Genomic DNA, 24,804 nt, shown 5'->3' with positions numbered 1-24,804 from the left:
CCTTAATATCTGACACTGGGGTGATGCATTTCTTCTAGCAGGACCGATTAACAAATCCAAAGCAGCCATGTCCAGTAGAAAAGCAAATAGCTCTTGAAAGCACTTTTAACTGTTTACATTGTGGACGCAACTGGCCAGCATGGTCTTAGTCTGGCCTTTCGCGGTCAGATGCAACATTCCTCGAGAGTCACAACATTCTGAGGTCCCATGAAAATCAGACCTCGTGCAAACACAGGGAAAGAGCCCATCCTGGCACTGCTGTCCAGAACTCTCAGCCATGCGCTCTCGGAATATTTACATAGGCAACATCCAGCAGGTGGTGAAGGTAAACTCCATCCTACATGTGTATACTATACACCTACATATATCATAAAGCGTGAACCTAGCTGGGAACAGTAGGGCACTACGGGTCAGATTTACACTTCTTTAGCGCCGCATTTGCGCCACTGTCTGACGCAAAAGCGGCGTAAACTTACAAACTACAGCGGTATTTTGTTAGTTTGCACCGGTTTTGCGTAAAAAAAGACGCAAATGAGGCGCTAAAAAAGTATAAATATGGGCAAATATATCTAAGCGTCAGTGCGCTAGAACTAAGAGGGGGACATTAAGACCTGGGGGGCGGGGGGCCATGAATCCCTCAGGGGACTACGACGTTCGCCATTTAGTGTGGATGACCATTTCATAGTGTATATTGGCAATCGATGGACGCACACTGGACTGAATGTCATCTGCTATAGATAACAGTGCACACACACACACTGCCCCCTCTCTTGCAGACAGGAACGCCTAAGTCAGGTGGCATTAAATCCCCAAGAGGTGGGTGGGGCAAGCAAGAGGAGTAAGAAAGATTTCTAATTGCATAATTTAACGCCCAGGCAGAGCAGAGTGGGATAGCCATTGCCTGGCCTTCTCTTTTTGTGTGCTGCGCCACACTGAATGAAGACGTCAGTTCGGAGGCTTTTCTATATTGAATGTGTTAGGTTTGACACAAGAGTGTCAGGGATTTCGTACTTTGGCTCCAGAAGGCACTGTCTGGGGCTCCCCGCTGCCGTGCCCGTTGAGTGAATGACTCGGGGCGCGCCACAGCCTTGACATGGCATGAAAGGAGAGAGAGAGAGACCGAGGGATAGAGCCGAGGACACGGGGAGGCCGTGTAACCAGGACAGAAAGGGGGTGGCAGGGAGTGCGTGTGAGAGAAAGAGAGGCTGAGGCGAGCATTGTCGGAAGATGCCATCCAGGGCAGACCCTCCTGGTAGCTCACAGGCTCCACTCGCGCTAGCTGTAACCCCGGGGAACTGATATGCTGGAAAACTGAAGAAAATGTTGCTGTTACTTGCCGTTATTTTGACTACAATTGCTAACTTCGATTTTGTGTGCCTGGCACCGTCACAGCCCTGGCATTGCCCAGGCTTCCCTGTGGATGAAGGAGGCGGGCCGTGTAACCGTAAGTTCCACGAAAGCTCTTTCTGACTCTTTTAGTGCGTCACATTGATTCACTTATTTGCCCGTGAAGCTCCCTTGAATTACTTTCCCACTTACAGAGGTTACGAAGAATCTGTTTTAGTCACTGTGTTATCTGGATTATGAATGTCAATTTCACTCGGGGAATGGGGAGGGGCACTCTCTACCTTGAGTTTGTAGTTTGACATTACAGACTGGGCAGAGCTGCCAAGTTTCCCAGGTCCATGAATGATGCGCTGCTCCAGTCCAGGTTTTGTTCTTTGAATTCTGGGACTTGTCCTGTTTTATCATAGAATAAACAACACTACAAGTCCCAGCATTCAACGAAAAAACCTATACTAGAGCAACACTCTCACACATGGACCTGGGAAGCTTGGCAGGCTGCAGGCCTCACCTTCAAAGCTTTCATTCTGTAATTGAACCTTACACTGATATACTGAGCGGCAAATAAGTCACCAAGGAGCATATTTATTAGAGCTTTGCATCATGCCTGTCCCACGCACAGTGGTACGTGAGTGACGCAAACCTCTAAGTCAGATTTTTGAAGCCACGCAAAGCCACTTTGCATGGCTATGAATGACTTTAACAATCTGGAGCAAGGAAACACAGTGTAAAGTGCAGCATTGCATTACTCTGCACTAGTGAGGCTTTCCACGGGCCTTGTATGGGTGTTCTCACACAAGTTCTATGGATTTTGACACATCCCCAGATTTACAAGAACGTGTAAACCTGGGGATGTTCCAAAATCTTACGCCTCCCCAGAGGATGCGTAGCGAGGAGAAATATCTCTAAATTCTCTTTGTTTCTTCCTCTTTCTATGTGTGCTGCAGAATGAGAGATCAGCATTTTAAAACTAAAAATAAGGAACAGGTCCTTCACCTTCGTATCACTTAAGGGTAATGTCTATTTTTAAAAATATGTTTTGATCCATTCCCAATATCTGACTTCACTGCCATACTTTGCTCTGGAAATTTAGCTTGAAGCATTTTGCCATTCACAGATGCTGCAAACACTGTTGAGAATAGTTTTTATCACCTTGTGTTTACAAATAAGCTTCTGGATCCTACTGTGTTCTATAACTATACAATCTTCATCAGCTCTACAACATTGGAGTTTGTGAGGTGTGTGACTGTAGCCCGCACCTCTGGTGCAGTATAAAATATCTTAAATAATATTTTCTGCATTTTCTAGATAACCGCAATTTTCATAGAGTAAATTTTGCTAGGCAACAGAGTGCTAGAAGTGTACACATCTGAAGAAGTGTCAAATTCTACCATGCTTTGAAACACCTTGGAAAACATTAAAAAGCGATTTTGGGAATCTTTTTTGAAAAACCTAAACGCACTGTAGAGATGGTGATTTGGCTTAGCAGCGCTGGGCCTATCAGTCACTGATCCACATTTCAAAAATATACCATTTACCTAGGTTTGGGCGCTGACTTTCATAATATATTATTTTAGTTTTTTAATTCCAGTTATATATCGCTTCATATCCCTGAGGAGGTGTGAAATCGCTTTGGTAGATGAGTAGTAAGGGTAGATAGTCTATTGATTGTGCTTGGTTAGCAGAGTGTGAGTTTGCACTATGGCCAATGTGATAAGTGTTTTGGTGTTTATCATGATAACAAGAATGGTGCTCTTGTTCATGTGTTGCTTTAATTGAGAGTGTAGTGGAACGAAGAGGCAGGGGGAGGAAGCACCTACATGTAAAACTATTGCTGTGTTTGGCTGTAAGTGTGTGGCTTGGAAGTATGGCCTACGTGAAAGGTGTTTTTATGTCTTGTGAAGCTGTGCTTATGTGTGTAGTGGAGCTAAGGAGGGGGAAAGATAGCTGTACATGTGACCAGCCAGTCACCTTTGTGACCAGGATTTAGTCCTGGTTCTTGGGTGGGTGTGACCCAGAGCATCTGCTGTCTATACCCACCTTGTGCCTGAGGATGGTTCTGGCTTATGCTTAGCACAATTCTTCATCACTTGTAGTAGAAGAGATAGTCTTGACCATCCACCTGAATTGTAGGTAGTTTTTAATATTTGCTTTGGAGAACAAGAGATTGCTACATGTAGGAAGAGGGGGCTTCCAGTGATGTGTATCTTCTTATGTGATGGTACACGCAGGAGGGGTGTCGGTCTAGAGCAAAGGCTTCCTCATGCATTTTTACAGTCTTACTTCAATGAAGTTGGACCCGTGTTGCAAATGGGCTTGTGGGCAGGTCAGAGTGCCTTGAAGGAGGAGTGTCTGGTCATGGCTTGAGGGCTAGTGTGATGTGGTCGCACAGTCGAAAAGGAAATCTTCAGAAAAAGAAGAGAAGGATAATTTGTTTGGGTAGTCTAGGTGATAAATGACAAGAAACACAACAGTTAGTAGCTTCTAAGAGAAATACATTGCACAAGGTGCTACACGGTGGAAAGAAAATTAAACAAAACACAACACTGTAATTTCACATGTAGTGAAAAGCTCCATCACCCCAATGCAATGTACCATAGAATATGAAATAAAGAGATGAAGTACACCAACTACGCAATGAAGCACGCTCCACAGCATTTGCACCAACCACCGACATGTTGGTATGTATCTGGGCTTTTAACCACATCCATCACTATCACTTGTTCATGTGCTTGCCTTTGAAAAATCCTTTGTTTTCGTTGGTAGCAGCATTACATTTGTCTCTCCTTCGGGCGGTTTTGTTACTGCCTTGGCCATCGACACTGTTACATGGATAATTGCACTATTGCCGATAACTTTGACTGCGAGCAAACTTCTTTTTCCTTTTGTGTCTCTCCTTTGCACTCAGTGCGGCGCTTTGAATCAGCTGGCTTATGTTAACTGTTTTACTTTTTATTTTCGGTTTGTGTGGCAAGAAAGTTCCAGTTAGAAATTTACAACGCTAATAGCTCTAACTAGAGCAAACGCAAGACCTATTGCATTGCAAATGCTTGTTATACTTCTAAACGTAACTGCGTGTGTTTTTGATATACAAAAGGTGAAGATCCAGTTTAACTAAGTACTCATAGACCTCTGAAGCCTCAGCTAGTTACATCCAAGAAGGTGGACCACAAACCAAGCCAAAAGTTGAGATTAGACTGATCAAACCAGAGGGCATTAAGCCAGTGGTCCCTTTTGCATGACTAATAATAGCAAACCATAACTGATCACAGTCATATTCAGTTATACGACCAATCCATAGGCTGGCGAGATCCTAATTCTATTTGGGGTAGACTAGAATAATTAATTCAAAGATAGATTCTGTTTTTTCCTGCCTGAAAGAGATTCACTCATGGATGTTCAACATCTTGTTGCAATTGAATCTTATGTCTGGAACTAAGAATATGCTAAACAGGAATCTCACTGCATTAACAATTTTCCAAGTTGAGCAGAGCATTAGGCCAAACAGTAAAATAAAATATCTATGGGCCTAGTTAGAAACCCACTGTGAAATGTCAAGTGGAGGAAGCAATAAAAAGCATAATCTAACATTGAACTGATTGAGTAGAAAAATATATAGCAAACGTACTAAGACATTCTCATTGGATATATAGTAAACAGAAGATTATGCTGTGGAAATACCATGTGCTTGAATCTTACAAAGAATAGTTTGCCAGCCTCCAAAGAACAAATAATATGAGGGTAAGAATAGTAGATGGCAAAAAGATTATTTGACAGAGGAGAGAAAACACTACACTGTTCTCAGTTAAGGTCGACATCACACACACGTATCTCAGGAATACAATCAAAACATTCTTGTTTAAGCTCATTGGATGATCGTAGTAGTAAAATAGCGCTCGGTGCAAATAACTTTTACCATTGTATTATGAAAAAAGACTTATGACTGTGGTAATTTGTGACTAGGATATTTATGCATACTCATGGTATTGCATTTTGATTGTGACAGGGATATGTTGATTCTTCTGTTGCATTTTGTACAACATTACTGAATTGTGTTATGGTTCTGTTATACTGGGATCGTGTGTTGGAGTCTGTTTTGACTGTTCTATTGTGGCATTAAGCTTTTTTTCTGTATTGGTATTTTGCTTTGTGCTACATTATGGTGTGTTCTGTTTTGCTCTGTGATTACTTTAGAAATGTTAACATACAATTCTACTTTACCAGTCAAAAACAGCAAATTTTTTAAGGTTCTACAGAAGAACAGCCATTTATGACTTCTTGAAGTGTTAACATCCGACTCGTCTAGTTCTCCAGTAGTTTAGGACACCAGTCAGCCCAGTGGCAGACATATGTCTTAAATTAGTACTTTCAGTACTCACTATATGTGAAGTGGACCCTAATCTCACAAGAACCTCACCATCTAGCAGAACGGATTTTCTTGTTCAAATTCCTGCTAAACTTCCCCATTGTTTGGTGAAGCAGGCTAGGTAAATTAGGAGTGTGCTGGCTGAACAACTGTCCTAAATACTAAAGACGAGAATCTAGGTTCAAATATTCAGGAAAAAACATAACATACTTGTGTTAGACTCATAAGTTTCTGACAGCATTGTGGGTGCGGAGCCAAGATGGCGACCAGTGCAGTCGCATAAACCGGAGCTCCGCGCGGGCCCCTGTTAACTATCCTGTAATCAGCTGGTAGCTGGTGCCGACAGGACTGCACAAAGTCGGGGGCTTGGGGCGCCAGGCAATTAGGTGGTGACCCCCGAGAGGCGAATGGGAGAGCCTACAGGCGTGGCAGGCTGAGAGGCCACATGGCCGTAAAGCGGAGCAGATGGGACCCTGAGACGCTGTGGAGTGCAGATCACAGCTGGACCTTCACTGGTACGGCGAGCTGTGGCGGTCAGGCGCAACGGAGGCGCCGAATGAGTGGACGTTCCACCACGCGCAGGAATGGAAGACGGAGTGGCTGCAGCGAGGTGAGCCAACCAGGCGTCCTGGGGCCAGCGGAGGAGGTGGGTGTGCGGACTGGCCGCTGCCAGGCACGGACCTCCCGGCTGGTTGTTAACAAGAGCAGGGGCTGTGGAGTGCTGGCACCCCTGGCTCCTAAGCCTGCCTGCCGCCGCCTAACTGGGGCTTCCCTTGCTGGCCTTGAAGAGGAGCTAGCGGACGGCCCTATTTACTGTACACAGGAGGGCCTCTGCGAGGAGCCCCCGCCTTCGCTGAGCTACGGGAGCTGTGGGCTCCCTCGATGGAGATTAGCGCCTTACCCATTCCGGCGCATTTGATCTGAACAGTGCCCCACCTCGAGGAGGTGACTGGAGCTGAAGTGCGGGGCTGCGTAGTGACTGGGTGGCACTCCTCTGGGGTGTGTCCCTCAGAGGCGAAGGAATAGGCGGGATTCCCCCTTTCAACACGCTCCGTCCTGGGAAGACTGTCTAATACCTGCGGGTACGTACTGGTCACCCAGGGGACAGCGTTTCTGCTTGCCCGTTTCTGCTTGCTAAGAATCCGATCACTGCTAGATGGTCGCACTCGCCCGCTGTAGAGGGGTGTTGGGCTTGCAGCCCCATCATGATGGGGAAACCCAGTGGCAGTAAAACCCCCTTGCAGGGTCCTGACATAATGAGCTCCCAAGAATCTATGACGGCGGCCTTCACACAACTGGAAACTACTCTAAAGATGCACTCTGCACAATTTGATAAGGTACTCCAAGCTATCCTGGATACAAAGACCTCCCTGGAGTCCAGGTTTGATGCAATTTCCTTGGATGTGAATCTGCTCAGGGTGGGTCATCGCAACCTGGCAGAGCGGGTTGCGGAGACAGAGTCCACGCTTTCCTCTCTGCGGCCTACTTTCACGGAACTTCAAACCCAAATGTTGCAGCTCGAGGCAGAGCCCGTCGCTTTACATAAATGAGCAGAGGACGCTGAGGGGAGTCTTGGCGCAACAATATCAGACTGCTGGGCTTTCCTGAATGGACTGAGGGCCCCAGTATGGAGCTGTTTGAGGAACAATGGCTGATTGATAATTTGCTAGGAGAAACTCCCTCCTGGTTCTTCTCAGTGGAGAGGGCTCACAGGATACCTGGGAGGCCTCCCAAGCCCGGATCCCCACGACAGCCCATCATAGCTCGCCTCCTTAATTTCAGAGACTGTGACTTGATTTTCCAGCTGTCCCGAACAAACGGTCCATGGCGACATGAGAACGCAGAGATAACGGCCTATCCTGAAAGAGCAGAGGCGGTACTGGAGGCCTCGCAACTGTCACTTAACCCTTTCCATGTCCTGGATAACCAACCAGCGGGAGACCTGAGCTCCGAGATAGCCACCCCGGCTTCCTCACAGGCCTCCGAGGGAGACGGGCCGGTGCTTACTCCCCGTACAGCTGATGACCTATAGTGACAGGAACAATGAACCATATTGCGCCCCATGGACTCCCTACCAGAAGGGTGCCTATGTTATGGCAGGCACACCTGCTGATTGCCTGTAGCCCCCATGTGGGCACCGGCTTCCTCGGTGCTCTTCTACTGGGGGCCCATCCCTGCGGACCTCCCTTGATAGTACGTCCTCTGTCGCACCATGAAGGTGTGGAATAGTGTGTGGTCCGCTGCCCCACCGCATGGACTAACAGTGTTCGATGATTACCATTTTGTATTGGATGCACAGTTTGGGAAGTTTTGGCATGCTGCTTGTTGTGGTTCACGTCTGAGATCGGGGAGTTGTTCAAAAAGTTTTTATAGTTCAGATGTGTCTGGTTGACCGGGGAAGACTGCGACACCTAGGGCGCGTGACGGGAGCGGGAAGAAGGGTGATGGGGATTGTGTTGGACATAGTATATCGCTATTATGGGGTCTGATTACACTGTATTAACATGGATGTTCGGGGGATGGGAACTCCGGCTAAGAGACACAGGGTGTACGCCTATGTCAGGCGCAGGCAGGTACACTTAGTGTGCCTACAAGAGACACATATGACACATGGTGAACTGCTTAAACTTAGTCAAAGGTGAATAGGGCAGATATATGGTACAGGATACTCTGACTATGCTAGAGGAGCACTTATTTGGATAGCCCCAGGGGTGCCCTTTGTTAAACAGACAATTCATGTAAATACAGAGGGCTGTTATGTCCTTCTGGAAAGGCACATTGGATGGGCATTCTATTATGCTTGCGTCAATCTATGCTCCCAACACAGTACAAGGCGCCTTCTTGAATATGCCCTCCCCAGCCCTACTGCAGAACCCCGAAGCACCGGGACAATGGGGAGGGGACTTCAACTGCATACATGATACTGAATTAGATCAGTCAATACCTCCCTTCCCGAACACCCCAGGTATACAGATCATTAGACACTTCCGGCAGTGGTCTTCCACTCTAAATGTACACGATGTCTGGCGCCTCCATCACCCCAGCGACAGGGAATAGTTCTACTATGTTCCGGGACACCAGATTCATACCCGACTAGACTATTTTTTTTGTAACTCAGAGGGCTGGCCTATGATGCGAGAGTCTAAGTATTTGGGCAGGAAATTATCAGACCACAACCCCCTTAAACTCACATTTCATTGGGAAAGAGTCAGGCCGCCATCCCCACGTGGAGCATGAGAGTGGAGGCCCTGTGTGATACTGCATAGAGGGAAACAATAAGGAATTGTATCACAAATTACTTCACTATCAATTCAGGTTCGCTGGATGACCTAAGGGTGGAATGGGATGCCATGAAGGTGGCATTATTGTAATTGTATTGTATTGTAATCGTATTTATATAGCGCTTACTACCCCTGACGAGGCGGCGAAGCGATTTTCGATGAGTAGCACGCTACTCTGGAACCCAACAAGAATTAGTGATGGATTAGTATCATTAAATAATGAGTACAGTTTTAGTATTATTATGAGTTAATTTGAGCCGCGGATATGAGAGTTTGTTAGTTAGACTGGAGTAATGGAGGGGTGGAGGAGGAAATAAATCCAGAGGTGTTAATTGGGAGTATATCCTTCATTTACTCAACCCAAAGGCTTGGGATGAGTAAAGGGGGGTGGATATGAGGCCATTGTATAGCAACTTCCTGGGAAGCGAGGTCATCCCTCTTACACACTGTGACAGACTTAGAAGATAGCATTCGTAAGCTTGAAAAGGAGGCGATCCACTCCCCTCCTGCGCTCCTTCTCCTGACAGCTAAACGGGGCCTTTACCGTGAGTCATACTTAGTTCGACAACACATGGAAGGCAATAAGCCCGGACGCATATTAGCGTGGCTGTTGCGGTCTGAGACCCCCACACTATTCTGGGAGTGATTCGCAACTGTAGAGGCCAGGAGGTGCAAACGCATGAGGCGATCAATTAAACCTTTGCCCTTTATTTTGAGCAACTCTACTCTTCACCTGCTTTCTCTTCCCCTATCATATTCAATTGTTTTTGCAGGGTCTCACCTTACCTCATTTAACTCAGTCCCAGATGAGTGAGTTGGAAAAACTCCTGGAAATAGATGAGAATAATTTAGAAATCCAACAAATGACTAGGGGGAAGACACCAGGTACAGATGGGTTCCCAGTTGAATACTATGCCACCTTCAGGGACATCCTTACACCACGACTATTGGATATGTATTTGGTTGCCCACCAACAAGGGGAACTACCAGATTCACTTTGTGAGGCACTTATAGTAGTGCTACCTAAACCGGGCAGGGATCCCCTTAACACAAGCTCCTACCGCCCATTGTCAATGTCAAGCATTGATTACAAAAGTAAAGAGTAAAATCCTTGCAAGTAGATTGATACCGTTAACTCACCACCTGATACACCCTGACCAATGTGGGTTTGTACCGCGAAGGGCTATGCATCGTAACATTAGACAATAGTGCCATATTATGGACGCAGTGTCGAAATAAACGGGCCATCCAGTGGCCGTCTCTCTCTAGACTTCGAAAAAGGTGTTCAATACCTTGGGTTGGTCATATTTAACGCAGGTCCTCTGGCGATTTGGGCTGGGTCCAAATTTTTTGCGTTGGGTGACACTATTATACACCACCCCACGAGCGTGGGTGCACACAGGCGCCCAGATCTCTCGCTCCTTTCCTATTCAAAGGGGTACACGCCAGGGCTGTTCCCTCTCACTGATGTTATTTGCACTAGCAATGGAGCCTCTGGCAATATGTCTCCGGAATAGGAGACTTGACTGGGGAATCCAGGTGAGACGACAGTGGCACATTACTTTACTGTATTCAGACGATGTTCTTATTTACTTAAGAGATGCAGCAGGCGTGCTCCCGGCTCTTTTTGACCTGCTGGATGGGTTTGCTGAGGCATCCGAATTACGGGTGAACTGGGGGAAATCCTGTGTTTTCCCACTGTGAACTATGGATCACTCACAATCCGCACACTTGGGTGGCGGGTGACTTCCTTGGACACAGGGGACGTTCCGATACTTGGGGGTGCATTTATATCATACTGAGGCCGATCTATTTGAGAGCAATCATGGCAGGGCTCTGATGTCGCTTCGCCACTCCCTGCCCTTCTGGACATGACTCCCCCGTCTCCCATGGAAAGAGCGTCTATAGTTAAGATGCTGGTGCTGACCCAACTTTTATATTTTTTGTGGCACTGCCGGTAACCCCACTGAAATCCTTTTTTTCGAACTTTAAGAAGCTTATTAACAGGGCTTATATGGGGGCAGGGTTTTAATAGGGTTTCCCTCAGTGCTCTCCAGGAACTAATGAGGGAGGGAGGAATGGCGGTCCCTGACATGGAACGCTACTTTGCAGCAGCGCAGCTGCAGTGGCCCATGCACTGGATAGCTGGTGACCAGATGACGGAAGGGGACATAGTACGAGCCACGCTAGGTGAGAGAGGGGTGCTTGAATGGCTGCTAGATGCTGGGTCGCGACACCCTGATCCTGGTCTGCTCATGCGGACAGCACGGTTAGTATGGAAGCGATATATCCAGCCTCCGAAGGCGGTGATGCCGTACTTCCCGCGGCTACCATTGTGGGAAATATCTCTACTGAGATGCCTTCAGCGTCGGTACAATTTTACTCCCTGGGAAGTTGGTGAAGTACGCTGTTCAGGGGATTTGTACGGTGATGGTTTGCTGTTACCTTTCCAGGACCTTATGGAAACACATGGCCTGGGCCCAGGGCAATTCCTTGCCCATAATGCAGTGAGTATGGTGGTAAGCAAAATATGGCAGTTGGGACAAGCTGAACCTCCAGCCCATAGCGGACTACACTGTATGCTATCTCAGGGACAAAACCGCGAAGCAATCTCGGCATTATTTTTAGCACTACGAGAACCTCAGACTGTCCGTCACCCACAAAGTAAAGCCAGATGGGAAGATTGTTTAGGCATGAACTTAACTAACGAGCAATGGGAAATGGCATTAGAACGGGTAAAGTATGTTTCACGTAACAGTAGATTGAAATATACACAATTCAACTATTTACACCAAACATACTTAACACCGCATCGCTTACATAAAATATTTCCTGGCACCTCATCCCACTGCCCAAGATGTGGGCACGATGATGCCACCTTTCACACATGACTTGGTAGTGTCCTATGTTGCCCCCCGTGTGGTCCAGAGTCCTATTATATGTGTCAGAGATCATAGATACACCGCTCACATTAGACCCACTCCTTTGTCTTCTAGGGCTCGCAAAAAGAACTGAGACAATGAAACATTATTTAAAATTTGTAGACTTAGCCTTAATATTGTTTAAAAGGCTCATTGCCATGTCATGGAAGGCACCACAACCCCCCAATATTGACAATTGGCTACATACGCCTTGAGATGGGCCACCGCAGAAACCAGTGTAATGGCGCGCAATCACTGACCCCGGGGCGGGAATGGGGTGGCCACAATGTGGGACACTTACCTACTCAAATTAACAGAAATACAAGCTTCACAATTGACTGCTGAGACCGGAACCCAGAACATACCCCCAGTAGCGGCAGCTCCGGCCTAGCCCTAACCACTAACATCGCCCTGTTGACGGCCTCGAAAAGACTCTTTCTTATACACCTCAATCCAAGACATGATTCTCCTCATAAATCCCACAAACAATGATACCACAGGCCTGGCACAAGACAGGGGCCGTCGCTATCCTCCTAAACCCCCATTGTATTGCTCCTCTGATGCAGAACCCCCTCCTGAAATGGTGGTACGCCCACCATCTCATATCCCGTCAGACCAGACACTAGTAAAGTTGTTATTACCCCCCGTTGAACACTCCTATCTCCCACCAATTGATGGGAGCTATCAACATGCACACATTCTAAAGATGCTAGGATGGCATATATTATTGATGCAAGGTGATGATTATTGCTTACTGCCCAGAATCCCAAGTATGACCGAGCAGAGATGAGAATTATGTTGGTTTATATATGCTGATGTGTCATATTTTATGCTTACCGTCTAATGCAATGGTATAGCCATATGGTATCTAGTTGCCATCATTGTCAATTCATGTTGATGATTGTTACACCCCTATATTAAAAACTCAATAAAAGATATTTAAAAAAAAAAAAAAGTCTGACAGCGTTGCAATGACTGGTACTAAGGGATTTTTTGAGTGAATTAATTTTAAATATTGATGATGTTGATAATATAACACAGAATTGTTCTTTTGACCGTCTGCCAGGTGCACACCCTTTCAATAAATTAAAACAATGGCATATTAAAACGAGAATGTAAACACAGCCTATGCACCCACCAGAATTTGTTACTCATATCGCCATATCTGCCCATATTCTCCATGATGAAGGCAAACTACACCAAAGAGGAAAGAAGCAATGTATTGTTCAAAGGTCAGCACCTTGTCCTATCTTCCTGAAGCGAGACTAATTAGACTGAAGTTGTCTGAAGTACGTTATAGTCAGGCTGTAGCCAGCTTCTCTTCCTCTACACCTGACAAGCAGTGCATCAAGAAAGGAGGAAGAAAACCCAGTTTCCAAGGACATCACTCATATTGCTTTTCCGAGAGGTAAAGCTATTCTTTTAATGACATTCAGTGCTATGTGAAAAAGTAGACTTTCCACCTGAGTAAGTAGGGGTACCAGTACCCTACATATATTCATGCTTTCTGGGATACCCCTCTGTTTAAGATATTATTGACTACCATGTTGATTATCCTTCCAGTGCACTGGGAGATAAGGCAGTGCAAAGTCATGTAACAATATTTCTTTCTGTTTTTTGCTCTCAGCAATAGTTTTCTAATATTTCCTGCTATATCATCATAGGGTTCCACCGTTATAAAATGGACCTCTGGTAGCTTGCACAAAAGCAGACAGGCCTAACTTAGAGGCAATGTGTAAAGTATTTATGCAGTACACAAACAGTAATAAAGTGAAAAAACAACAGGAAAAAACCCCAAACCAATTTAGAAAAATAGAGCAAAATTATAGAAATTATTTGACACCAAAACGACAAAAATCCAATTAGTAGATCCAAAGTTATGCAATTTTGAAGGTTTTGTACAACTCAAGCACTAAGAAGCAAAAAGCACCAACCATGGTAATTTGGTCATGCTAGACCGGACCTAAGTCATAACTTCAGGCCGACCATGATGGAATACAGGCCAGATGCAGGACTGAATTTAGTCAGCTGAAAAGAACCTTGTGTTCCTGGGCATCAAGATGTCAAGTACTTGCATCGAGCTGCACGGGCCTGTGTTAAGAAGCTGTTGATGAGAAGCTGTGATGCAAGATATGCTATCAAGATGCGTCACACATTGATGGAGTCGATGCTCAAGAATACAGGCTGCAGGCTCCAAACGGTTCGGACAAGAAAGTGCTAATTTTCTAAAAGTGGCATTTATAGAATTGTGACTTAAAATCCAACTTTACATTTAAAGAGGGCTTTACATTACAATTCCTTAGAGACCTAACTTGGCTTTCCTACTTGCTCCCAATTGAAAGTTACCACTTATTAAATCTAAAAAGGTAATCCAATGTTATCCTATGGGAGAGATAAACCATGCAATAGGGAAAAACAAAATTAAGAGTTTTTCACTATTAGGACAAGTAAAAGGTAAACGTAAATGGCCTACCTTTTAAATACAATGCACCCTGCCCTGTGGCTGCTTTATGGTTTTCCCTAAGGGTGACTTATATGTTAAAAAATGTATTTTGCCAGATCAAAATGGCAGTTTAAAACTGTACACACAGCCTGCAATAGCAGGCCTTGGACATGTTCAAAAGTCTACTTAAGTGGGTGGCATAATGAGTGCTGCAAAGTCACTAGTAGCATTTAGTTAACAGGTCATGGGTACATGTAGCACCGCTTTACTAGAGCTTTACAGTACATTAAATGTGCCAATTGGGCGTAAACCAATTTTACCATGTTTAGAGAAGAGAGCGCAAACACTTTAGCACTGGATAACAGTGATAACATGTACAGAGTCTTAAGACCAGCAGAAACAAAGTTAGGAAAAACAGGACAATTGAAGGCAAAATGTTGGGGGAAAATCACATCAAGGATGTTAGGTCTGACAGCTGTCATCTCTAAATTTGATGGATGGAGTCCAGTCAGGATGGCGCACATAACTGTCTTTGTCATTGCGCTGGATGGTGCTCTGTTCATTAACCTAAAAGACAGGCCCATTGTACTTGAAAAGGAGAGTTTTCAGCTCTTTCTGGAATATTGTGAAGTATGGATTGGGACATTTTTCTGGTGGGGTAGCATTCCTCATTGTACAAGCTCATCGTAAAAAATAATTAGTGTGATTTATTTTTTGTAGCTGGACATTTTCCTTATGTTTGTGCAACATGTGCATTTCTCTGTAAGGTGGTGATTAGAGTCCAGAGTTCTGCTGCATAAAGCATGCACTTCTGAAGACACACTGGGTTTCTACGGTAAGCCAGTGTTGGGAGATCAAGATCTTGCCAGACTGTCTTGATATATAAACAAGCTGAGCTTATGAGCTTTTATCAGGATGAGAACAATTAAAAAAAATATTTTTTAGAAATACCTTTCCCTAGCTTAGGCTAAACACAAAGGCAACGTGCAATCACAGCTTATAGGTTTGCTTCCAGAATGGTGTGTTTTATGTATCTCAAACATTTAGTTTGTAGTGGCGTACTTTCATGTGAAAATCCAGATGTAGTTTTGTTTTCCAAACCAAATACAGCATTTTTATTTTATTAAATGCTAATGTTCATGTTCCAATGTGAGGACAAATATTGTTGATTGAGAAGTGCAAAGGGGAGGAATATAGGAGTAGAAACTCAATTTTTTTGTGAGTTTCATTTGGTTTTGCAGCATCAAATCCAAACTGCTGGGGAGGGTTTCAATTCTCTGCTCAGCTGTCGTTCTAAGGCAAAGTTAGGTATAGTCATTGTATTGGTTGATTGAAATGCTCAAACTAACAATCAATGCTTTAAGTGATTATAGTTAGGTTCAGATTTTACACACACAAAACCATAGAAATTCAACAGTCATAGTTATACTTGTCTCAAGAAACTACAACTCGTGCCCTAAGGTAACTGTAACTCCTGCTCCCACCATGCACTGCTAATTACCCCACATATTACATCAGTGCATGGTGGGGATGCAAGTTATAGTTACCTAAGTGCATGAGTTATAGTTTCATGAAATAAGTATAACTATAACTGCTACTTTTCTTTGGGTTTGTGTGTGTAAAATCCTAACTTGACTATAATGTCCCTCTAATATAGCGGTTGCCACTAGGTAGTTGTAGTTAGGACCTAGGGCCTGATTACATTACCTGCGGTGGCTGTCGGACCATCACATTACGAGTTTGGTGGGCGGAGCGGTCCTGATTGTAATTAGCCAGGGTGGCGCTGAACTCAGCGCTGCCCTGCTGATTACAACCTTGTTCTCCACCAGCCTTTTTATCGCAGTTTCCCCACCATGAAAAGGCTGGTGAAGAACAAGTGCTGAGGGATCGCCTATGGCATGGGCATTGCAGGGGCCCCCCTGCCAATCACCATCAGAATGCGCGCTGTCTGCTTTGCAGACCGTGCATTCTGAGTGTGCTGGTCGGCCCCCTCTGTGCTACGAGATAGCACTCGGCTCCTTTAAGGGAGCCAAGTGCTATCAGGTAGCACTGTTACCACCGGTCTGATGGGTGGGAACGTTCTACTTCAAGGTTTCCGCCAGTCAGACAGGTCAGACTGGCAAACATCTTACAATAGAGTGGGGGGATGACACCCCCATGGTGGCAGTGCCCTCCCTGCAAGTTTGACGGCTGCCAAACTCATAATCGCCACCCTAGTTTCTATAGAAAAAACATTTTTTGTTTAGCTGCTAACTTTTGTGCCATTTGAAGAATCTTCACAAAACGTTCCAAAAATATATTACACTCACTTCAGCTGCTGTCTGGAAAGTTTTGGGGTGATCTGGCAAGTGAGGGCTGAGAACAAGGTTTTTTCCCCATGTATTTTTCCATAGGGATTTTGAACAGGAATAGCAGTCGAACCACTTGATGGATTTACACCAAATATGGAAGAAAAGGTAGCTCTTGGTCCAGAAAGAAACCTTTTTGTTATTTGGTGTAAATCCATTCAGTAGTTTTTGAGAAATTAAAAAAATATATATATTTTTTATACTGGGACGTGAAGGCTTTGCAAACCCTCCCAATCATGCTGAGATGAGATTGGCTGCCAACACTTCAACAAGGAAGTGTTGGTAGCCATTTTGGGTCTTGGCTTCAGCCAAGTCCCAGAAAAAAGGATGAAAAAAAAATAAAAGGGGCCAGAGTAGGGACACCCTGATCCCTTAGCTCTGGTGCTGGGGTCAAAGAGGGGCCCTCCCAGAGCAAAAAAGCAATTTCTGAAAATTATCACAGAGTGTCTTGGTGGATCCAGTGAAAATTAAATAAAAACAGCTTGTTTTGTAAACAGCCCTGGGGTGGGCGAGGTCCCAGGGGTATTGAAAAAGGAGGGGTGTTCATGGGGCCTCCCTCCTAAGTCTTAGGTTAGCCTTGGGAATCACCACCTCCCCGGGGCTGTTGAAATTTTAAATGCGGGTGGGCCAGCATGGCTTCCCGTCGGCCTGGGGACTCCTACATCCCCTAGGCTAAAGACATTGTGTATGTGGGGGGGGGGCGTGCAGAGCCCCGGGGACTGGGACCTCCCTTAGGCTAAATATTTTGTAAATGCAGGTGGGGAAGGCCGTGTCCCCTGCAGCCCTGGGGACCACCACCTCCCCGGAGCTAAAGACATTGGGGGTCATTTTGACCTTGGCGGACGGCGGAGGCCGTCCGCCAAGGTACCGCCGCTGAATGACCGCGGCGGCCATTCAGACATTTACTCTGGGCCGGCGGGCGCTCTCCAAAAGAGCGCCCGCCGGCCCAGAGGAAATGCCCCTGCAACGAGGACGCCGGCTCAGAATTGAGCCGGCGTAGTTGCAGGGGTGCAACGGGTGCAGTTGCACCTGTCGCGTATTTCAGTGTCTGCTTAGCAGACACTGAAATACTTTGCGGGGCCCTCTTACGGGGGCCCCTGCGGCACCCCCTACCGCCATCCTGTTCCTGGCGGGAGACCCGCCAGGAACAGGATGGCGGTAGGGGGTGTCAGAATCCCCATGGCTGCGGAGCGCGCTCCGCAGCCATGGAGGATTCACAAGGGCAGTGGTAAACCGGCGGGAGACCGCCGGTTTACCCTTTCTGGCCGCGGCTGAACCGCCGCGGTCAGAATGCCCTCGGGAGCACCGCCAGCCTGTTGGCGGTGCTCCCGTGGTCGGTGACCCTGGCGGTCACCGGCCGCCAGGGTCAGAATGACCCCCATTGTGTATGCGGGGGGTTGGGCTGCCCCCCAGCAGCCTGACAGACTACCACCTCCCTGGGGCTAAATACATTGTGGATGTGAGGAGAGGCTGTGTAACCCTGCCCCCACAGCCCCAGGGCCGCCACCTTCCCAGGCTGAATTTAAATAATTAAGGGCATCTGTCACGGACTCCTGGCCCCAGGGACCACCCCGGGGCTGTTTAAGTTGGAGGGGGGCCACGTGGCCCCTGTAGAGGACCCATAGAGGGCCCTGTGGACCACCACCACCCAGGCCCGTCTCCTGCTATGTCCCAGGGTGCCCACCCCCAGGACACAGCTGTTTGCTCTGACGTGGCAGGAGCTGTCGCAGCTCCCACCAAGTCAGAGCAACCACTCCAGTTCCAGCAAGTGAGAACTATCAAACAGCTCTCGCTTGGTGAAAGCGGAGGGTTCCTCTGTTTCCCTGCCTGCAGAGATGCAGGAAGGGAAACCGAGGAAACTATTGCTGTCACAGAGAGGGAGATGCATCTTCCTCGGGGGGCATCCAGGTGACATGGCTGGGCCCCGTGGGATGGGGTTCCTAGGGCTGAGATTGGACTGGGGAGGGAAGATACAAGCCCCCCTCCAAAAAATGCTATGGTTGGGCCTGGGGGGATGGGGTCCCCGGGGTCTAGATGGGCCCAGGGAGGGGAGTCACGCACCCCCTCCTCCAAAAAATTTAATATAATGACAATGGGCCCTGGGGGATGGGGTCACCGGGGCCAAAATCGGCCGTGGGGTGCAAGGCGTCCCTCCCACCTAAAAACATTTTTTAGAAGGCCAGGCCATGTGGGATGGGGTCCCCAGGACTGAGATCAGCCCAAGGAGGATGGGAACTTGCCTCCCTCCCCCCAAAAAATAACTATATTAACGCCGGGCCCTGAGGAATGTGGTTCCCAGGGCCGAAATCGGCAGGGGGGCCACCAGGCCCCCAATCCCGAAAATGTTTTTTTAGAAGGCCGTGCCCCAGGGGATGGGGTCCCTAGGGCTGAAATCGGCCAGGGGTGGGGGGCAACGCGGATCTTCGGCCAACTCCTGCTGCGCCCTTGCCATGCACTGCTAATTACCCCACAAATTAAGGCACTCAGGACATCTTTGATAACATCATTTATAATATCAATGTAATATTTGCAGTAAAAGTTTTGATGAAAAAACTGTGCATGGTGGGGGCGTGAGTTATAGTTATATAGTTATAGTCTTAGGGCACAAGTTACAGGTACTTCAGATAACTCTAACTATAACAGGTGAATTTCTATGGTTTTGTATGTTTCAAATGTGAGCCTAACTATAACATCTCTGTAACCTTTGGTCTTTTAAGTTAATTTCTGTTTTTTTTAAATTCTATTTCTTATATATATATATATATATATATATATATATATATATATATCTCATCAAAAAGGGAATCCTGTGTTCCTTCCAGCGCTCGCCTATCGAGGTTGGTGCTCAGTCAATGGGCACAGGACTCATTTTAAATCCACGCCAAAATACAAATCAAAATCTGGCACTCCTGCAAAACAATGGCCTTGATTTATTTCAAGAATCCATAAAACAGAACATAGGGCAACGCGTTTCAACCTTCCCAGTCTTCTTCCTTGGCCCTTCTTACAAGAGTTATACAACAGAAAAAATGTTCCCCCGCCCATCTGCTATATATACCATCATCCATAGACATAGAAGATATATAGTTTTTTTTTTTTTATATATATATATATTTATATATGTACATAGGAATATACATTCTAATATTATCATTTTAAATGTCCATTTTGCATACTCTTCCCATTATAGTATAATACTCCTATTTAACCAAAAATCATATCATTAATCGGATGAGCCACTATTGTAACACAATGTATCATCAAATTAATATTTTTGTAGGCCTTTCAACAAAAAATAAGAGGTAACCTGACCTAACATTGTTATAATAAGACCCTGCCTTGACATCATTATATTAACCAATATGAACAGAAAGTTCCTCGTCCTTGTTCAATCCCCAAGGATAACGGCTATTAAGCTGAATAATATATTCAGACTCCAATCTCCTCAATTGTTTTTCTTTGTCCCCTCCTCTCGGAGTGGCCAGGACCGTGTCTATACCAAAAAATGTCATCTTCTCAACTTTCCCCTCATGCTCGAGATTGCAATGTCTTGCTACTGGATACGCAGCATCTTTGTTCGATATCGCTCTCCAGTGCTCAAGAATACGCTTCTTCAGAGGAAAAATTGTGCTGCCGTCATATTGTAATCCACATGGGCATTCTATTACATAGATAGCAAAATCTGAGTTACAATTAATATACTTTTTAATATTCGCTTGCCTAACTGTGGGTAACTCATATTGCTTACAATTTGAACTGTATCTGCATGCTTTACACTTGGCACATTTATAGAAGCCTTGATATTTATCTAAGAAAGTTTCGTTATTCTTCCTTGTATGACTGTGTACCAAAATGTCCCTTAAAGAACTACTTCATTTGTAAGTTATCAAAGGAGTACGGCTGACTAGCTGCCCAATTATTCTGTCCTGCCTTGATAAGATGCCAATATTTTATGAGGATCTTTTTGACTTCTGACGAATATGCATTAAAGACTGTCACAAATCTTGGGGTATTAGTGCCTTCTCCTCTCTCTTTGGGAATCAATAGTTCCGCCCTTTGAACTACTGCTGTCTTTTGGCATGCCTTCTTTACTGCTCTGTATGGATATCCCCTAGATCTGAATCTCTGTGTCATTGTTAATCGTTCTTTCTCAAAACTTTGTGGGGTACTACAATTTCTCTTAGCTCTTAATAATTCCCCATAGGGTATGCTCCATTTTACATTCGGAGGGTGGTGACTCGTGGCTTGTAGAATGCTGTTCCCTGATGTGCTTTTTCTGAACAGTTTTGTATGTAATGTGCCTTCTTTTAAACAGACCTCTATGTCTAAAAATTCCATCACCTGTTTATGTGTTTTATATGAATTTAGGACCCTGTTCGGTAGCGAATTCAAAAAATCATATAACACTGATTCTGGGCCTTTCCATATCATGAATATATCATCAATATATCGTGTCCAAAATATGATATGTTGGAACCATTCCATCTTTTCAGCTGCCATCACCCATTGCGTACAATTTGAGGAAGGCACTCAACAAAAGTTGGCACATTTTACAGACTGATCCTGACCTACAAAGTTTTGTGTGTAATGCTCCATCAGTGACATATAGTAGTGGCAGATCGTTACGGGATAATCTCAGTCATAACATGGTGGCGAATAGTAGTAATTGTGACACTGAGATCTACAGTCAAGGGCTTCTACTGCTGCCGAAAATGTAAGGCATGCAAATACAGCAAGGACTGCAAAAATGTAAGATTGGATACTGGACATAGGGATTATGAGATCAAAGGATTTTTTACATGCAATACAGATTTTTGTGTATACTGTTTGAGATGCCCATGTGATAAGATATACGTGGGAAGTACGATACACAAGGCGAAAAAGAGGATTTTGGAACATGTCAGAGCCATCCGGAATTTTGACCGTAGTTACCCTGTAGCACGACATTTTCATGAGATGCATCAAGGGGATGAAAGATAACTGAGTTACTTGGTGTGTAATCAGATTAGATTAAACTCTCGGGGAGGTGATAGACAGAAAATGTTACACATTTTGGAATCCAAATACATAGTTAATTTTATAACTCTCTCCCCAAGCGGTTTGAACTTAAGTGAAGAGATGAATACACATCTTGGAAATTAAATATTTGTTTCTGCCCTTTCAGTTTGACAAGAACATCGAGCTTCTTTAATGTTTGGTGTAAATGTAAGGTATCCAGGTGTTTATGAAGATTTTTTCTTTTTAATTTTGGGGGGTTGATGGACTCAAAATATACATTTTGGTGGGAAATAGCATAACAACAATAGCGATGGACTGTAATATGGACTATATTTTTATTTTTATTTAATTAGCTATTATCAATGTTGAATAGGGATTTTGGAAACATTGAAGGACAACCATACTTTAGATTATAAATTGTTATGTTATTTGAAATGGATCAAAACTGCGATGGGATTATTGTTTGATTGTTTTCTAGTACTTACTTGTATCTATTGAGCTATAGGAACTCTTCCAAAATGACGCCTACCATTTCAAACTATTGTGTGTATATTGTGGGTTTTGAGTCCTTCTTTTATGTTTAGGTAATTTTGTATTTATACATGGTGTATCAAGCACTCCACCATCCGTGAACAAGGCTACGGCTGAAACGCATTGGGAGGAACACTTTTCTGTTACTGTTAATATAAGTTTGCAACTATCCGTTGGTGTCTTGACTTTTCCTCTATATTTATAAGGAAATTTTGGTTATATGTTAATGGGATTCCCGATTGCATGTCAAGACCGCCACTGTTAGAGCCTCGATATTTCGGGTAAACTTTTGTGGAAGATATATATATATATATATATATATATATATATATATATATATATATATATACACACACATATATATATATTTGTGTATATATATATATATATATATGTATGCATGTGTATATATATATATATATATATATATATATATGTATATATATATATACATATATATATATAACCATATATATATATATATATATATATATATATATATATATATATATATATATACATATAGATACATATATATTGCGAGAGGATAGAAATGTAGGGAGCACCTTACACCAATAGTGACGACATGTGCTGTTGAGCTTGGCTGTCTGTTAAGTGATCATTACTGCTAAATGCCATTGAGTGGTCCAAGTGAATTTTGCAGATATAGTCTTCCATTGTCAGCGATATATGGCATCATCCACATCATTCAAAGTGACTGTATACATACATTTTGTTACCATAGAAGCTATGTGGGACTGCCCTCATGTTAACAGTGTGCTCTAATTGCGTGTTTGTCATAGTGTTTTTTTGGAAGGAGAGGGTGTTGGTAATAATTCTGGAAAAGATTATGTTTAGTTGCTCAAGGCCATATTGCTGTAAAAACATTGGGGAAGATTTATGGAAAGTGGCGCTGCACAGAGTGCATCACCTCTTTCCCTGCGTCGCTTAGCACCCCCATACTACCACCATGTGTGCGCCATAGGGGGCACTAGCGTCATTTCTCATGATGCTATTAAAGTACTCTGCAGTAGTAGCGCCAAAATATTGGCGCTACTCCTGCAGAGTACACAAGGGCCCATTCTAAAGCATGGAAGCCTCCTTTTAACGCCTGCTCTTGAGCAGGCATTAAAAGAGCCGTAAAAAATGGCGCAAGGAAATCTCATAGCTTTCCTTACTCCATTTTTCCGACTCCCCTAATGGGGGAACTCCCCCTTTGCATACATTATGCCTGGTGCAGGCATATTGTAGTGCAAAGGGTTACAGAGTGGTGCAATGCATGCATTGCGCCACTCTGTAAATACGTGTGGGGATTTCGGCCTCGTTGGGGGACATTACGTAAAAAATGATGCCGTTAATGTGGCACAAGGTGGCGCTAGGACATTATAAATATGCCCTATTGTCTCTGATAGTGCATGTTTTGTAATTGAGGACACAGTTTGGGTCTGCGTTCGGCGCAACCAAATAAAATTACACTGTGATGTAATTTGGGAAAGTGCACCCTATATGTAATGTGGCCCCATGATTGATTGAAGTTTCAAAGGTACATGTATGAACAACCTGGATTTGTCAAAGGCGCTGTGCCCTCTGTGTCCATTATCATGCTTATTGGACATAGGTGACGCGTGTGTTTTAACAAGAAATATTAATGCAATTGCTTACATATTGTGTGCTGAAACTGCTTAGAAAATGTGTCTAATGTAGATGAAATAATGCACGCATCTGAAATGTGCCCACGGGGAGTGGTCCCCACTGTATACGAAGACTAATGAAAATGCTTACTAATGTTGAAATGTTATGCAATATCGGTTTAATTTTGTACTAGTATGTCATAATTAAGGTTTCTTGTTAAGAGTTTGCTTTATATTAACACAGGCCTAACTTTAGTGAGGGCTGTGGCCTAGCTGCCTGGCCTAATTTTTTATTTGTATTTCTAGCTGGTTTAATGCTGTTTTCCTGAAGGACACAAAGTTGTACTTTTCCAGAAGCTATGTGTGTGTATCTGTAGTAGAATTCTTTCTCATGAGAACTAGCTTGCATGAAGATGATGTTCTTGCTAACTGCAACAGTAATTCACAACAAGGACAAGGTTACTATGCTAGGGGAAACAATGGGAACTTTGACTGGAACTTGTGTGTAGCAAATTGTCACCTGACATTCTAGCCGTTGGAAGCGTCAATGAAATGGACCTATCCGTGACATGGGAACAGTGAATTGTTGAAGTTTCTGGAAGGATAAACGTGAACTCATTGGATGAAGATAACGATGCACCGACTTTGATCCAATAGGGAATTGAGGGATAGATGGACAGTTTTGACCTAATGGACATACACAAGGAGAAATCAAGCATTCCTGTCCTGGCGATTGCCCATTGCTTTTCCAGCATTCCTTTTCTGCCATTGTGCATTTAATCTGCTACCGGAGACACTTCTCTGGACACTTCTGGTTGTTCGGAGTACTTTAGAAACCATCCTCTACCTGTTCTTGCTTGATGCTGACTTTCCTCTACTGAGGGAAGTGATCATTCCTCAGCTATGCTGTCTTGTGCGTCTTGAAAGAGACTCTTGCTTAC

General features: G+C 44.6%; 1 protein-coding gene across 4 annotated transcripts in view; it reads left to right on the top strand.

Annotated features, from left to right (window-relative positions):
* Positions 1–916: 916 nt before the first annotated feature.
* EGF (epidermal growth factor) overlaps positions 917–24,804 on the top strand; it is a 508,423-nt gene continuing 484,535 nt past the window's right edge. For 2 of the 4 annotated variants that reach the window (XM_069230246.1, XM_069230248.1), the window contains exon 1: positions 1,170–1,444. In XM_069230246.1, coding sequence (XP_069086347.1) covers positions 1,321–1,444 — 124 coding nt within the window. In that variant the 5' untranslated portion in view covers positions 1,170–1,320. Of the gene's footprint in view, positions 1,445–24,804 lie in introns of all 4 variants that reach the window. The other 2 variants (XM_069230245.1, XM_069230247.1) reach the window with 2 other exon arrangements.

Source organism: Pleurodeles waltl, chromosome 1_1 (genome assembly GCF_031143425.1).
Source record: "Pleurodeles waltl isolate 20211129_DDA chromosome 1_1, aPleWal1.hap1.20221129, whole genome shotgun sequence".
NCBI classification, from domain to species: domain Eukaryota; kingdom Metazoa; phylum Chordata; class Amphibia; order Caudata; family Salamandridae; genus Pleurodeles; species Pleurodeles waltl.
Note: the sequence above shows the minus strand (reverse complement) of the source record. Positions and strands in the feature narration are given on the sequence as shown.